General features: G+C 38.5%; 1 protein-coding gene and 1 long non-coding RNA gene across 8 annotated transcripts in view; one reads left to right on the forward strand and one right to left on the reverse strand.

Annotated features, from left to right (window-relative positions):
• The window catches only part of DYNC2LI1 (dynein cytoplasmic 2 light intermediate chain 1), a 43,236-nt gene that overhangs the window by 1,365 nt on the left and 28,424 nt on the right, over nt 1–13,447 (reverse strand). For 5 of the 6 annotated variants that reach the window (XM_035001668.1, XM_035001664.1, XM_035001666.1 and 2 more), the window contains 3 exons: nt 10,987–11,084; nt 10,492–10,584; nt 2,458–2,566 (listed from right to left, as the gene is read on the reverse strand). In XM_035001668.1, coding sequence (XP_034857559.1) covers nt 2,504–2,566; nt 10,492–10,584; nt 10,987–11,084 — 254 coding nt within the window. In that variant the 3' untranslated portion in view covers nt 2,458–2,503. Of the gene's footprint in view, nt 1–2,457; nt 2,567–10,354; nt 10,385–10,491; nt 10,585–10,986; nt 11,085–13,447 lie in introns of those variants that run through there. The other variant, XM_035001667.1, reaches the window with a different exon arrangement.
• Nucleotides 642–10,027, forward strand: LOC118008192. 2 transcript variants are annotated; one of them, XR_004678610.1, is made up of 4 exons: nt 642–738; nt 2,962–3,169; nt 3,828–3,987; nt 9,617–10,027. It is a non-coding gene; the product is annotated as an uncharacterized LOC118008192 (long non-coding RNA). The 2 variants fall into 2 exon arrangements; XR_004678609.1 differs by lacking the exon at nt 642–738 and having other exon boundaries at nt 2,533–3,169.

Consider the following 13,447-nt stretch of genomic DNA (forward strand, 5'->3'; position numbering starts at 1 on the left):
AGAATGATAAATTATAGCGTTTGAAATGTCTCATAGCAGAAAAGATCATTTCATTAAGGAAACCACAGTAAAATTCTATTTCTTAGAACTGTATTTAAGGATCTGGAGACATTGGCAAATTACCAGAATAGTATTGTCAATTTTTATAAAAGGTCTCTGACACTGATGATTATGGTGTAATAGTTACATAATGCCTTACAGATTATATATGTCACATCAGTTATAGACAGTTCTGCAGATGATAATCTATTAAAGCAGTTCAAAGAGAGTCCCACAGGAACCTCTTTTGAAATCGCTGATTTCAACTTACTAAAGATATGGGTATGCACTGTAAGTGGAAACATTTCTACTATTCATATGCAGATGAATTTCATTCTAGCTCGGAAACATTTGGAAAATTGACATAGCACGTGACTTCAAGCTATTAAATGTTAGTGATACCATCTTAGAAAAACAATGACTTTCAACATGTGACAGTCTGTCTCAAGTCAAAAAATGGACAGTGATGTGTAAGACAATCAAATTATATAACAGAAATTTCTGTTACTACTGTGGAATAGGCTGTTTCTTTCCCAGTCAGTGGATGTTTCTGAGATTATAACATTTCAATATTAATTTAAAGGGAGCGCTTTCTCCACGGCACTTGGGCAGGGTGCCTGTCTACACCTAAGACTGAGGGTCTTTGGAAACATGCTGAAACTCCTGTTGTCAAGAGTGCTGGAATCACATGGACTGCAAGTAGTTTATGAAGTCTTTTTTTTTCCCTGAAATTATGTCCCACATTCTTTTTTTTTTTTTAAAGATTTTATTTATTTGACAGAGAGATAGAGCACAAGTAGGGGGAGCAGCAGAGGGAGAGGAAGAAGCAGGCTCCCCGCAGAGCAGGGAGCCTGATGTGGGGCTCAATCCCAGGACCCTGAGATCATGACCTGAGCCGAAGGCAGACGCTTAACGACTGAGCCACCCAGGTGCCCCAAGTAGTTTATGAAGTCTAATTACTTCATTGCAGTGATCAGGTAGTTTGCTTTCCACTCAGATACCACTCATCAATTTTGGTGTTCTTGGGTTTAGTAAGTGTGCTTATTTGAAGCTGGGTGTATGGTTTATTAGAGTGAACATATTTTGTAATGGAAATGGAAGAACACAGAAATGACTTTCTTGGTCAATGACAACAATTAGGCTTACTCCAGATTGAACTTGGCTAGCAGGTACACAAATTCATAGGATCGAGAAGGCTTCTTAAAAGCTATTTCCCCTTGGAAATGATCTTTCAATATTACCAATTCATGAAGTTTTGGCCTGCTTATTGATAGAATATATCCTTAAATTTACATGTTCTTCAAAAAGTTATACTGGGCGCCTGGGTGGCTCAGGTGTTAAGCGTCTGCCTTCGGCTCAGTTCGCGCTCTCAGGATCCTGAGATCGAGTCCCACATAGGGCTCCCTGCTCAGTGGGGAGTCTACTTCTCCCTCTACCCTTCCCTCTCTCTCTCTCTCTCACAGATAAATAACCTCTTTAAAAAAAAAAAGTTATATTCAATGGGGCGCCTGGGTGGCTCAGTCGTTAAGCGTCTGCCTTTGCCTCAGGTCATGATAACAGGGTCCTGGGATCGAGCCCCACATCGGGCTCCCTGCTCCACGGGAAGCCTGCTTCTCCCTCTCACACTCCCCCCGCTTGTGTTCCCTCTCTTGCTGTGTTTCTGTCAAATAAATAAAATCTTAAGTTATACTCAAAATAAGTATGTCAGAATCATCAGAGATGCTGATTAAAAATGCAGATTACTGTACCCCATGCCAGACCCACTGATTCAGGATCTCTGGGTGTGGGGACTCAGGAATGTGCATTTTGTTTTATTTTTTCAAAGATTTTATTTGACAGAGGCAGCAAGAGAGGGAACACAAGCAGGGGGAGTGGGAGAGGGAGAAGGAGGCTTCCCACCAAGCAGGGAGCCCGATGCGGGGCTCGATCCCAGGAGCCTGGGATCATGACCTGAGCCGAAGGCAGACGCTTAAGGACTGAGCCACCCAGGCGCCCCAAGAATGTACACTTTAAATAGGTTCTTCAGGTGCTTGTGCCTGTGTTTGAGAGTCAATAATGGTACCTGTGAAAGTGACCCACCCAAGAACTCCTTCGAGAAGGAATTTGTCTAATATAAATGCTTAAACTCACACTGGTAACTGTTACTAGAGGCTCTTGCTTTCATAGTCCTGAAATGATATAAGCAGAAACTTATAAATGCTGAACTGAGTATACACTAGTTAAACTTATTAGAGAAAGGTATTCTTTTTATTTTAAAAAATACTGCATGTAATCTCACAACTTTTTTCCCTTTTAAAAGACTTAAAAGTATCCAGAGAGTTGCACTAATACAACAAAGGCCACTTTTCCTTCAACAAATTACACATCTTAGCTTCCTTCACTTATTACCATTATAGCTAATTAATAAAATAAACTTACTTGTATTTGGGAAAGAAGAAATAAATACACTATAGTTGAATTAGGTTCAAGAATCAAACTCAATTTGTTTCCAAGACTTGGAAGAACTTCTTTTGTATTGTTCCAGTTCCTAAAACAAAAATATGTGTTACTTAAGAAAAAAACTTAAAAATTAAACTAGGCACCTTAAAACTGCCTTAGCACTTTTTAGGTATGACAGTACATCCTTTATGGTATTACCATCCTCAAAATTTCTTGACAATTACTCTGTAAATTCTTATAATTAGGATTTATTTTCTAGAAATGTAGAGTCTTCAGAGTTTCTGTGTAGCCTAAATAACACTTAGAAATGCACTTAAAGATGAAATTATATAATACATATACGTACAAATTCTTTTAACTCTTAAAATACATTGTCATACTTTATTTAAAAGTGGTATCTTTGTTTCCTGTTCAACTCTTGCCAAAACTGGGTTGAAGTTGTCAAACTATCATACTTAAAATGTATATATTCTTTTGACCCAGTGATTGTGCCTTTCAAAATGTGTCTCATAGAATAAGAGAGAAGAGCGCAAGGATATAAATAGAAGGATATTCACTGTGTATCCTGGGCGAGGACTGGAAACAACTTGGCTGTCTCTCAGTAAGGACGTTATTAACATCAGCGCTCGTTCACAAGGGCTTCATGGGCAGCCAGCAAAAATAGTGGTATATGTGCCACAAGAAGAAAAAGGTTGGAGTGAGGACGGGATGCCTCCACTTTGTTTTATAGACTTCTATATCTTTTGAGGGTTGTTTTTCATAATGAGTATATGTTACTTTTACAATTCATAAAATTCTAATATGGGTGGAAACCCTGCACGAGATGATTCATATGCAAAGGCATTATCAAAGGGGATTACCTCCTGGCTTCTTACATGTTGTTCAGTGTCTCAATAACTGTACAAAGTATATTATTTCAGATGAGCAGAAAGTGGTTTACTCTGCAAGATAAGGCAATCACTGTTCTTTGGCTAACATAACTGAAGTTCATAGTTGCCATGAAAAGAAAATTCCATTCTCATTTTCAGAAAAATTGTGGATTGTCTCTTTTATACCTATACTCAAGTTACTTAAGTTTAAATGTTCAAAGTTTTAAAACTGAAGACAGACTTTGGAAGAGTTTTTATATAATAACTCCAAAGTAGTCTTTGCAGATTGGTTTATTTTCTTAAAATGAACTGAGTTCACCAGTCATCTACCATATAGGGTTTCAAAGACTATTAAGTCATAAGGAATAAACAGTAGTTATCTTGCTTTTAATTGGAAGAACTGTATTATTTTTACCGATGATAAGGGTGAGGACATTGCTTTGAGAGTCTTTGCTAAAGATATCTATCTCCCTTCTGCAGAGAGCAAACTGAGAGAAGAACAGGGCTGGTCACACAGGCCATGTCACAAAGAATGAGTGATGAGTGATGTGATACCGAACTCACCACGACCACTAAACCTTCAATACTCCTGTCATGGGAAGTCAAAATAATATGATTTAATTCTCTAAAGGAAGAGCAAGTAAGAGGAATTTTTTTTCTTTTTTTAAACATTTATTTGACAGAGAGAGCACAAGCAGAGGGAGAAGCAGGCTCCCCGCGGAGCAAGGATCCTGATGCAGGACTCAATCCCAGGACCCTGGGATCACGACCCGAGCCAAAGGCAGATGCTTAACCGACTGAGCCAAACCAGGCATCCCAAGAGGATTTTCTTTACACTGTAATTCTTCATGGTTGCTTTAGAGAGCCATTTTAAAAGTGAATGCAAAACTAAGAAAGGTTTCCACCTTGCCTCTTAAGAACTTCTAAAGTTTTCAATCGTAAGTGGACCACAGTCTTAAAACACTTGAAAGAGCATCTTCGATAAAGGACGGTAAGAACATTTTTCCCTAAGCATGTAAATCAGTGTGTGTTATGTGTTTAAATTATAGGTTCAGGGATTATAGACAAGTTGATTTCTGAAAACAAATTCAAAATAGGTATGTGTGGCTGGCCAAGAAGAGCTTAAAAATATTGTTTACTCAAACCTTTTCCTTGTTTTTTTTTTTCTTTCTTTCTTTGGCAATAAAAATATAGAAAAGAGGTAGAAGGGTTCACTAAGTGCTTTCTATATGTATGTCCCCTTAAAATCAGGAATGCTTTAAACCTAGAGGGCTTTTTAAATTTTGGGAGCAACCTAAGTGTCCACTGATAGATGAAGGGATAAAAAAAGATGTGGTATACACACACAATGGAATATTACTCAGCCATAAAAAAGAATGAGATCTTGCCATTTGCAACAACATGAATGAATTTATAGGGTGTTAAGTGAAATAAGTCAGAGACAGTTAACATATGATTTCACTCATATGTGTAATTTAAGAAACAAATGAGGAAAGGAAAAAAGAAAAAAACCAGATTCAACTTTAGAGGAAAACAGAGAGTTATCAGAGGGGAGGTGGGTGGGAGGATGGGTAAAACGGGTGATGGGGATTAAGAGTACACTTATCATGATGAGCACTGAGTAATGTAGAGAATTGGTGAATTGCTATATTGTACACCTGAAACTAATACAACACTGTATGTGAACTACACTGGAATTTTTTTAAAAAGAGAATCATTAAAAAAAAAAACTAGAGGGCTTTTAAAAGTTAGCAAAAACTGAGGCAGTATTTTTTTTCATTTAAATTCAATTAATTAACATATAATGTATTATTTGTTTCAAGGGTACAGGTCTGTGATTCATCAGTCTTATGTAATACCCAGTGCTCATTATAACACATACCTTCCCCAGTGTCCATCATCCAGTACCCCATCCCTCCACCCCTCTCCCCTCCAGCAAACCTCAGTTTGTTTCCTATGATTAAGAGTCTCTTATGGTTTGTCGCCCTCTCTGGTTTCATCTTGTTTCATTTTTTTCCTCTCTCCCCCTATGATCCCCTGCCTTGTTTCTTAAATTCCACATATCAGTGAGATCATATAATTGTCTTTCTCTGATTGACAGATTTCGCTTAGCATAACACCCTCCAGTTCCATCCATGTCGTTGCAAATGGCAAGATTTCAATTTTTTGATGGCTGCATAATATTCCATTGTATATATATACCACATCTTCTTTATCCATTCATCTGTTGATGGACATCTAGACTCTTTCCATAGTTTGGCTATTGTGACATTGCTGCTATAAACATTGGGGTGCACATGCCCCTTTGGATCACTACATTTGTATCTTTGGGGTAAATACCCAGTAGAGCAATTGCTGGGTCGTAGGATAGCTCTATTTTCAACTTTTTGAGGAACCTCATACTGTTTTCCAGAGTGGCTGCACCAGCTTGCATTCCCACCAACAGTGTAGAAGGGTTCCCCTTTCTCCACATCCTCACCAACATCTGTCATTTCCTGACTTGTTAATTTTAGCCATTCTAACTGGTGTGAGGTGGTAACTCATTGAGGTTTTGCTTTGTAGTTCCCTGATGTCGAGCGATGTTGAGCACTTTTTCATGTGTCTGTTGGCCATTTGGATGTCTTCTTTGCAGAAATGTTTTTCATGTCTTCTGCCCATTTCTTGAATTGTTCTTTGGGTGTTGAGTTTGATAAATTCTTTATAGATTTTGGATACTAGCCCTTTATCTGATATGTCATTTGCAAGTATCTTCTCCCATTCTGTTGGTTGTCTTTTGGTTTTGTTGACTGTTTCCTTTGCTGTGGAAAAGCTTTTTATCTTGATGAAGTCCCAATAGTTCATTTTGCCCTTGCTTCCCTTGCCTTTGGCGATGTGTCTAGGAAGAAGTTGATGGGGCCGGGGTGGAAGAGGTTGCTGCCTCTGTTCTCCTCTAGGATTTTGATGGATCCCTGTCTCACATTTAGGTCTTTCACTCATTTTAAGTCTATTTTTGTATATGGTGTAAGGAAATGGTCCAGTTTCATTCTTCTACATGTGGCTGTCCAATTTTCCCAACACCATTTGTTGAAGAGACTTTTTTTTCCATTGGATATTCTTTCCTGCTTTGTCAAAGATTAGTTGACCATAGAATTGAGGGTCCATTTCTGGGCTCTCTATTCTGTTCCATTGATCTCTGCGTCTGTTTTTTGTGCCAGTACCACACTGTCTTGATGATTACAGCTTTGTAGTAGAGCTTGAAGTCCGGAATTGTGATGCCACCAGCTTTGCTTTTCTTTTTCAACATTCCTCTGGCTATTCGGGGCCTTTTCTGGTTCCATACAAATTTTAGGATTATTTCAGTTCTGTGGAAAAAAAGTTTATGGTATTTTTTTTGATAGGGACTTCACTGAATGTGTAGATTGCTCTAAGTAGCATAGACGTTTTCACAGTATTTGTTCTTCCAATTCATGAGCATGGAACGTTTTCCATTTCTTTGTGTCTTCCTCAATTTCTTTCATGAGTGTTCTGTAGTTTCCTGAGTACAGATCCTTTGCCTCTTTGGGATCAACTCCTTAATTTCTCTTTCTTCTGTCTCATTGCTGGTGTATAGACCCAACTGATTTCTGTGCATTGATTTTATATCCTGCCACTTCGCTGAATTCCTGTATGAGTTCTAGCAATTTTGGGGTGGAGTCTTTCGGGTTTTCCACATGGAGTATAAAGAGTAGAGCAGAATCAATGAAATAGAAACCAAAAGAACGGTAGAATAGATCAACGAAACTAAGAGCTAGTTTTTTGAAAGAACTAATAAGATTGAAAAAACCCTGGCCAGACTTATCAAAAAGAATAAAGGACCCAAATAAAATCATGAATGAAAGAGGAGAGATCACAACCAACACCAAAGAAATACAAACAATTATAAGAACATAGTATGAGCAACTATATGCCAACAAACTAGGCAATCTGGAAAAAATGGATGAATTCCTATAGACAAAAACTACCAAAACTGAACCAGGAAGAAACAGAAAAATTGAAGAAGTAATCAAAATTCTCCCAGCAAACAAGAGTCCAGGGCCATGTGGCTTCCCAGGGGAATTATTCTACCAAACATTTAAAGAAGAATTCATACCTATTCTTCTGAAGCTGTTTCGAAAAATCGAAATGTAAGGAAAACTTCCAAACTCTTTCTATGAGGCCAGCATTACCTTGATCCCAAACCAAAGACCCCACTAAAAAGAAGAATTACAGACTAATATCCCTGATGAACATGGATGGAAAAATTCTCACCAAGATACTAGCCAGTAGGATCCAACAGTACATTAAAAGGGTTATTCATCACGTCCAAGTGGGATTTATTCCTGGGCTGCAAGGGTGGTTCAACATCTGCAAATCAATGTGATACACTACATAAGTAAAAGAAAGGACAAGAACCGTATGATCCTCTCAATAGATGCAGAAAAAGCATTTGACAAAGTACAGCATCCTTTCTGGATTAAAACTCTTCACAGTGTAGGGATAAGAGGATACATACCTCAACATCATAAAAGCCATCTACGAAAAGCCCACAGCGAATATCCTTCTCAATGGGAAAAAAGTGAGAGCTTTTCCCATAAGGTCAGGAATATGTCAGGGATGTCCAGTCTCACCACTGCTGTTCAACATAGTCCTAGAAGTCCTAGCCTCAGCAATCAGACAACAAAAAGAAATAAAAGGCATCCGAATTGGCAAAGAAGTAGTCAACCTCACACATTCTGCAGATAACCAGGATACTCTATGAGGAAGTATTTTCTGGTGTCCATGTGAAGTCTGGCAAAAGAAAGAACTGAGTGGAGAAAAGAGAGCTAATAAAGCAAAGACAGTCTTCAGGAAAGGTGAAAGGGGCCTTAAGACTGATCCTTAAACATGTGAGGACTGATTTCAGTCCCCTGTGAGGATCTACATGCAGCTGTGGAGACGGGGAGCAAGGAATCTGGACAACTATCATAAATGACACATTTTACTACCTAGGACTTAAAATAGGTATTACAGAATTTTGGGGGGCTTGGTGCCTCCATGGCACCAAAAGAATTACTGAATAGAAATGTGGTTCAAATGCAGTTCTTCTGGGGCCCAGGGATGGACACGTCCTTCTTGCCTAGTGATTCTGTATGACCTGAGCCTTTTCAATGGCTCCAGAGTTGGAGGAACTGAATGGAACTCACGAGTGAGCCTCTTCACCTTAGAAGTGACATGCTCTAATTTCACTGCCAAAGCTTAAAAGCCCCAAACTTTTTGTTTTTTTTTTTCCCTGATGATTATTTAAGCCACTAATAATGGGGCTTGAAGATGGGGAGGGAATCAAGAGGGGGGATCACAGGTGGTCTCAGATGGACTCAGGGCCAGCCCTCCACTCATAATGCAACTGTATTATATTTTAATGAAACAGGACATCATCTGTCCTCCCAAGAAGCACCAGAATCAGAAGTATCTGGGTTAAAGGTATGCAGACAAATGGCACACAGTATGGGCTTCTCTAAGCATTTACAGATTGTTTTTAAGTAAGGACACACTTTTATGTAATTATGGAAATGTGTTATGTGGCAATAATATTAAAAGATCAAAAAGAGGGGCACCTGGGTGGCTCAGTTGGTTAAGAGGCTGCCTTCAGCTCAAGTCATGATCCCAGGACCCCAGCCCTGTGTCGGGCTCCCTGCTCAGTGGGGAGTCTGTTTCTCCCTCTTCCTCTACCCCTGCTCACTCACTCAGTCTCTCAAATAAATAAACAAATAAATAATCTAAAAAAAACAGGTAATGTGAAGAGCTATAGACAACTGGCTAGATTTTCACGTAATGCAGATGAATTCTTTCATAGGCTGTTGTTAATAGTTAATAGTGAAGAATGGGAGGTATTGTGGGGTTGCTTTCCAGTTCCACTCCAAATTCCTACAGTTTTAGGTCAGTAATGGAAGATGGATTTGAATGTGAAAAGTCACGATGCTGAAAAATATCCCAGCCCCTTCATAATACCTGTGTATATAAGTGTAATAAAAGGGGTCACTATGCAATATAAAGATACTCTTATCAAACAATGGCAGTTAGTCATTGACTCCTTGGTAAATATTAATTCAGGGATGGCTTCCAACTAATCTTTAGCTAAGCTGCACACATAGTAAAGGTTATGTGAGGCCATCTATTTCTACAACACGCCTCTCACTTTGCTACAGCAACAAAACCCTCTAAATATTCATGACATAGTTTTCAAAAGTCTTCTGGACTATGTTTAAATAGGATGTTTTGTTTTCTTATTCTAGGGCCCCTGAAGGTGAAAGGCTAGTGCTGAGAAAAATACCCTAGTCCCTACTCCCGTGGATGGCTGTGTTCGGCTTACCCTCGCTACAGCGTGACGGCCCACGTGACAGCTCTACAGACCCCACCCAAGAGGCTGTCGGGGCACTCAATTTACAGTGCTTGCTGTAAATTTGGGTTCTGCACAATGTCTCATTTTAGAGATCCGGGAAAATTTTAAGTATCGGGTCATGATGAATTTGCCAGCTTTTGCATTCTTACATCAGACTTTTCTATCGCAAATGGCGCTAGCTGGGCATATGTGGAACACAGTCTCCATTTTCAACCATTTTCCTGAGAGATCCTGTGTTTGCACGCTTTCAGACTGGTAGTCCTGAATTTTTCTGGTACAAGAAGAGTTTAAGTATGTCTGAATATTCTAACAAAAACCAAAAACATTTAAATAATCCCACAGACAAAAGAATATTGTGAAATGGTCTCCCCAGCAGCAAGGTAAGAATCACTACCCATCTTCAACATAAAGTTAACTGGAAAACCCAAAGAGGATATGTGAACATTATGTCATCTCTGGGTGGTGGAATGATTTAAATTCCTTCTTCATGCACATCAGAATTTTTTTTTATATAGTAAAGATGTATTATTTCAGTTTTTTTTTTTTTAAGATTTTATTTTTAATAATCTCTACACCCCGCATGGGGCTCTAACTCATGACCCCAAACATCAAGAGTTGCACATTCTACCAACCGAGCCAGCTAGGCGCCCCTTCAATAATTCTGAAAGTAAAAAAAAAAATTAAATACATTGAGAAAAATCTATGGAATTCTACAGGTATTTTGTGATAAAATTCAAGATGAGATAAAATAAATGTTGAGGATACTACCTGATCCTTCTGAATTCTCATTTCGTCAACTTCACTTTCAGCATACTGAGGGTCTCTTGCAGGGTCCTTGATATCTTTTAGCATGTTGATACTCTGAAATTACAGTTCTTCAAGTCATTTCATGCCCATACCCCCAAACTGTCAACAACTATCATCTGCCTCAGCCAGACTGACTATGGTCTTTTGAGGTTTTATCATCACTGCTGAGGCCCTTTTCAGATTCCACCAGGCCCTCTCCCTCCCTCTCTGTCCAGCTGCTGTCTCCCACTTCGCCAGCAGCCTGGGAGCTGAATTTGGGGAGCTGAATTTGAAGAGCTGTGTCTTGCTCAACTTTTAAAACCCACAGTGCCTTGTGTACAATAGATTTTTGGCACACAATTTTTGAGCATGCGAGAGGAGAAAACAAAGTAATCATAATAGGCTCGTTGGAACATTTCCTAATAACTGGTGAATAATGCAAAAAATTCTTGCTTTAAAAGAATTAGAAATCTTTACCTTTGGTGGAAAGACCCTTTCATACACCTTTTTCCACAACTCCATTGGTGAATGGGCATGAAGCTTTCCAATGTCATTATCAGGAACAGGAGGAGATCCTAAAATTGGAAATTGTACATCAAATGACTGCACTGATTAAAACTTGACAAACTGTCTCAATAAAATAGATGACTCTTAGAAAAATACAAATCCTAGATCATTCATTTCCCTTCTCCCTAATATAGCCACTCTTAAAATTTACCCCAACCCAGTGTAGCAAGGCCACAGATTCTAGCACCAGAGGAAGAGGAGACAGAGTAATGAGTCAATTGTGATACTCTTTCCCCATACTTACACTGCCACCCGGTGAAAATAGCAGGCTTGATATTCTCATGTGTTTATGATTTTATAAGGAAACACTCTCATGTGCTACTCACTAGAGTGCAAATTGGGACAACTAATTCAGAGGGTAATTTGGCACTAACTGCCATGCAAATATGGAAAAAGGTTATATGCTATTACCCAGAAACCCCAGTTTTTGGTATTTAATCTAGAAACACCTGCACACAGGTATTAATGATTTCATACTGCAGCATCATTTCATTTGTATTAGTGAAAAACTGGCCAGAACTAAACTGTCCATCAGTAAGGTATAGTGAACTAAATTACTATGCACAGCCATGCTCTGTAACCCTACAGCAGTCAAAATACCAAACAGACCTAGCTGCAGCATTAATACGGAAAAACCGCTAGGACGTATTGAGTAGAAAGGGAAACTTTCAAAACAATAGCTATAGAATGATACAATTATGTTCAAACAAGTAGTTTTTTCTATATCGCATTCACATGTATAGAAAATAGTCTGGAAGTCTTATATGCCCTATTTTAACACTTTATAATGAGAATGTCTATGTACTGATTGTGTACTTTAATTTGAAAATTAATTTGAAAAAATGCTGCCACGTCCTGGCAATTGTCTATAATCTGAGATTTCTCATTCTTTCTATTCTAGCATTTACAATGTTGATCTTTCAGGACCTCCTTATCACTCTGGTGGGAAAGACAGTGATGCAATCCACCAATCTTACTCAGCTCTCCCAAGTTTTTTACTTGTCCTCGTTTGTGTGTATTAAGTTCCATACAATTTTATCATCTTTGTAGGTAAATGTATCCACCATCAAGATACTGCATACTACAGTCAAGATACTGCACAGTGCCGTTGTCTCAAGGATCCCTTGCTTTGCCCTTTTATACCCACACCACCTCTTCCCAATCTCTTCTCCTACTTCCCCACGTACGGTCCTGTCCCTAACCTCTGATAACCATCAATCTTTCCTCCACTTCTGAAATTTTTTCATCACAAAAATTTTACATAAATAGAATCGTAGTGTATATAACCTTTTCCGATTGGCTTTTTTTCACTCAGTATAATTCCCTGGTGATTCATCCAAGTTACTGTGTGTTATCAATAGTTTGTTCCGTTTTATTGCTGAGTAGTAGTCTATGGTATGGATATACCACACCATAGTACAGAGTTTTAAACAACATCTGGTTGTTTCTAGTTTGGGGCTATTACAAATGAAGCCACCACGAACATTTGTGTACAGACTTTTATGTGAACGTAAGTTTTAATTTCTCTGAGATAAATGCCCAATAATGCAATTTCTAGGTCATATGGTAGTGCATGTTTAGTTTTATAAAAAGCTGTCAAACTGTGTTCCAGAGTGGCTGTATCATTTTACATTCCTACCAGCAATGTAGGAGTATCCAGTTTCTCCATATTCTTGCCAGGATTTGGTGGTGTCACTTTTTTTTGGTTAGCTATTCTGATGAGCTCACTGTGGTTTCCATTTGCACTTCCCTAATGATTAAAGATATTAAACATCTTTTCATATGCTTATTTTTCCATTTGTATATCCTCTTTGGTGAAATGTCTGCTCATGTCTTTTGCCTATTTTCTAATAGGATTTTGTTTTTACTGTTAAGTTCTTTATATATTCTAGATAATAATAGTCCTTTGTCAGAGATGCAGTTGAAAATATTTTCTCCCAGCATGTAGTATGTCTTTTTATCCTTTTCAAATGGACTTACAAGAGCAAAAGTTTTTAATTTTGATGAGGTCTAAGCTCCATGATTTTTAAATTCAGTAATTCTCATTCCTTTTTTTTTTAAGATTTTATTTATTTATTTGACAGAGAAAGACACAGCGAGAGAGGGAACACAAACGGGGAGTGGGAGAGGGAGAAGCAGACTCCCTGCCGAGCAGGGAGCCCGATGCGGGTCATGAGCCGAAGGCAGTCGCTTAACCAACTGAGCCACCCAGGCGCCTCTCATTCCTTTTTTGACCTCCAACTACTTACAGGGGCATTATCTATCAGTACACACAGTGATTCTCATAGCTAATGAAATTAAGTCGGTGTTAATTATAAAAACCAGTCTTTGTGATCACTCATTAACCACCTCTATTCTTTTCATTCCAATT

This window comes from Mirounga leonina, unplaced genomic scaffold (assembly GCF_011800145.1).
Source record: "Mirounga leonina isolate KUSES-001 unplaced genomic scaffold, KU_Mleo_1.0 Mir_125, whole genome shotgun sequence".
NCBI classification, from domain to species: Eukaryota; Metazoa; Chordata; class Mammalia; order Carnivora; family Phocidae; genus Mirounga; species Mirounga leonina.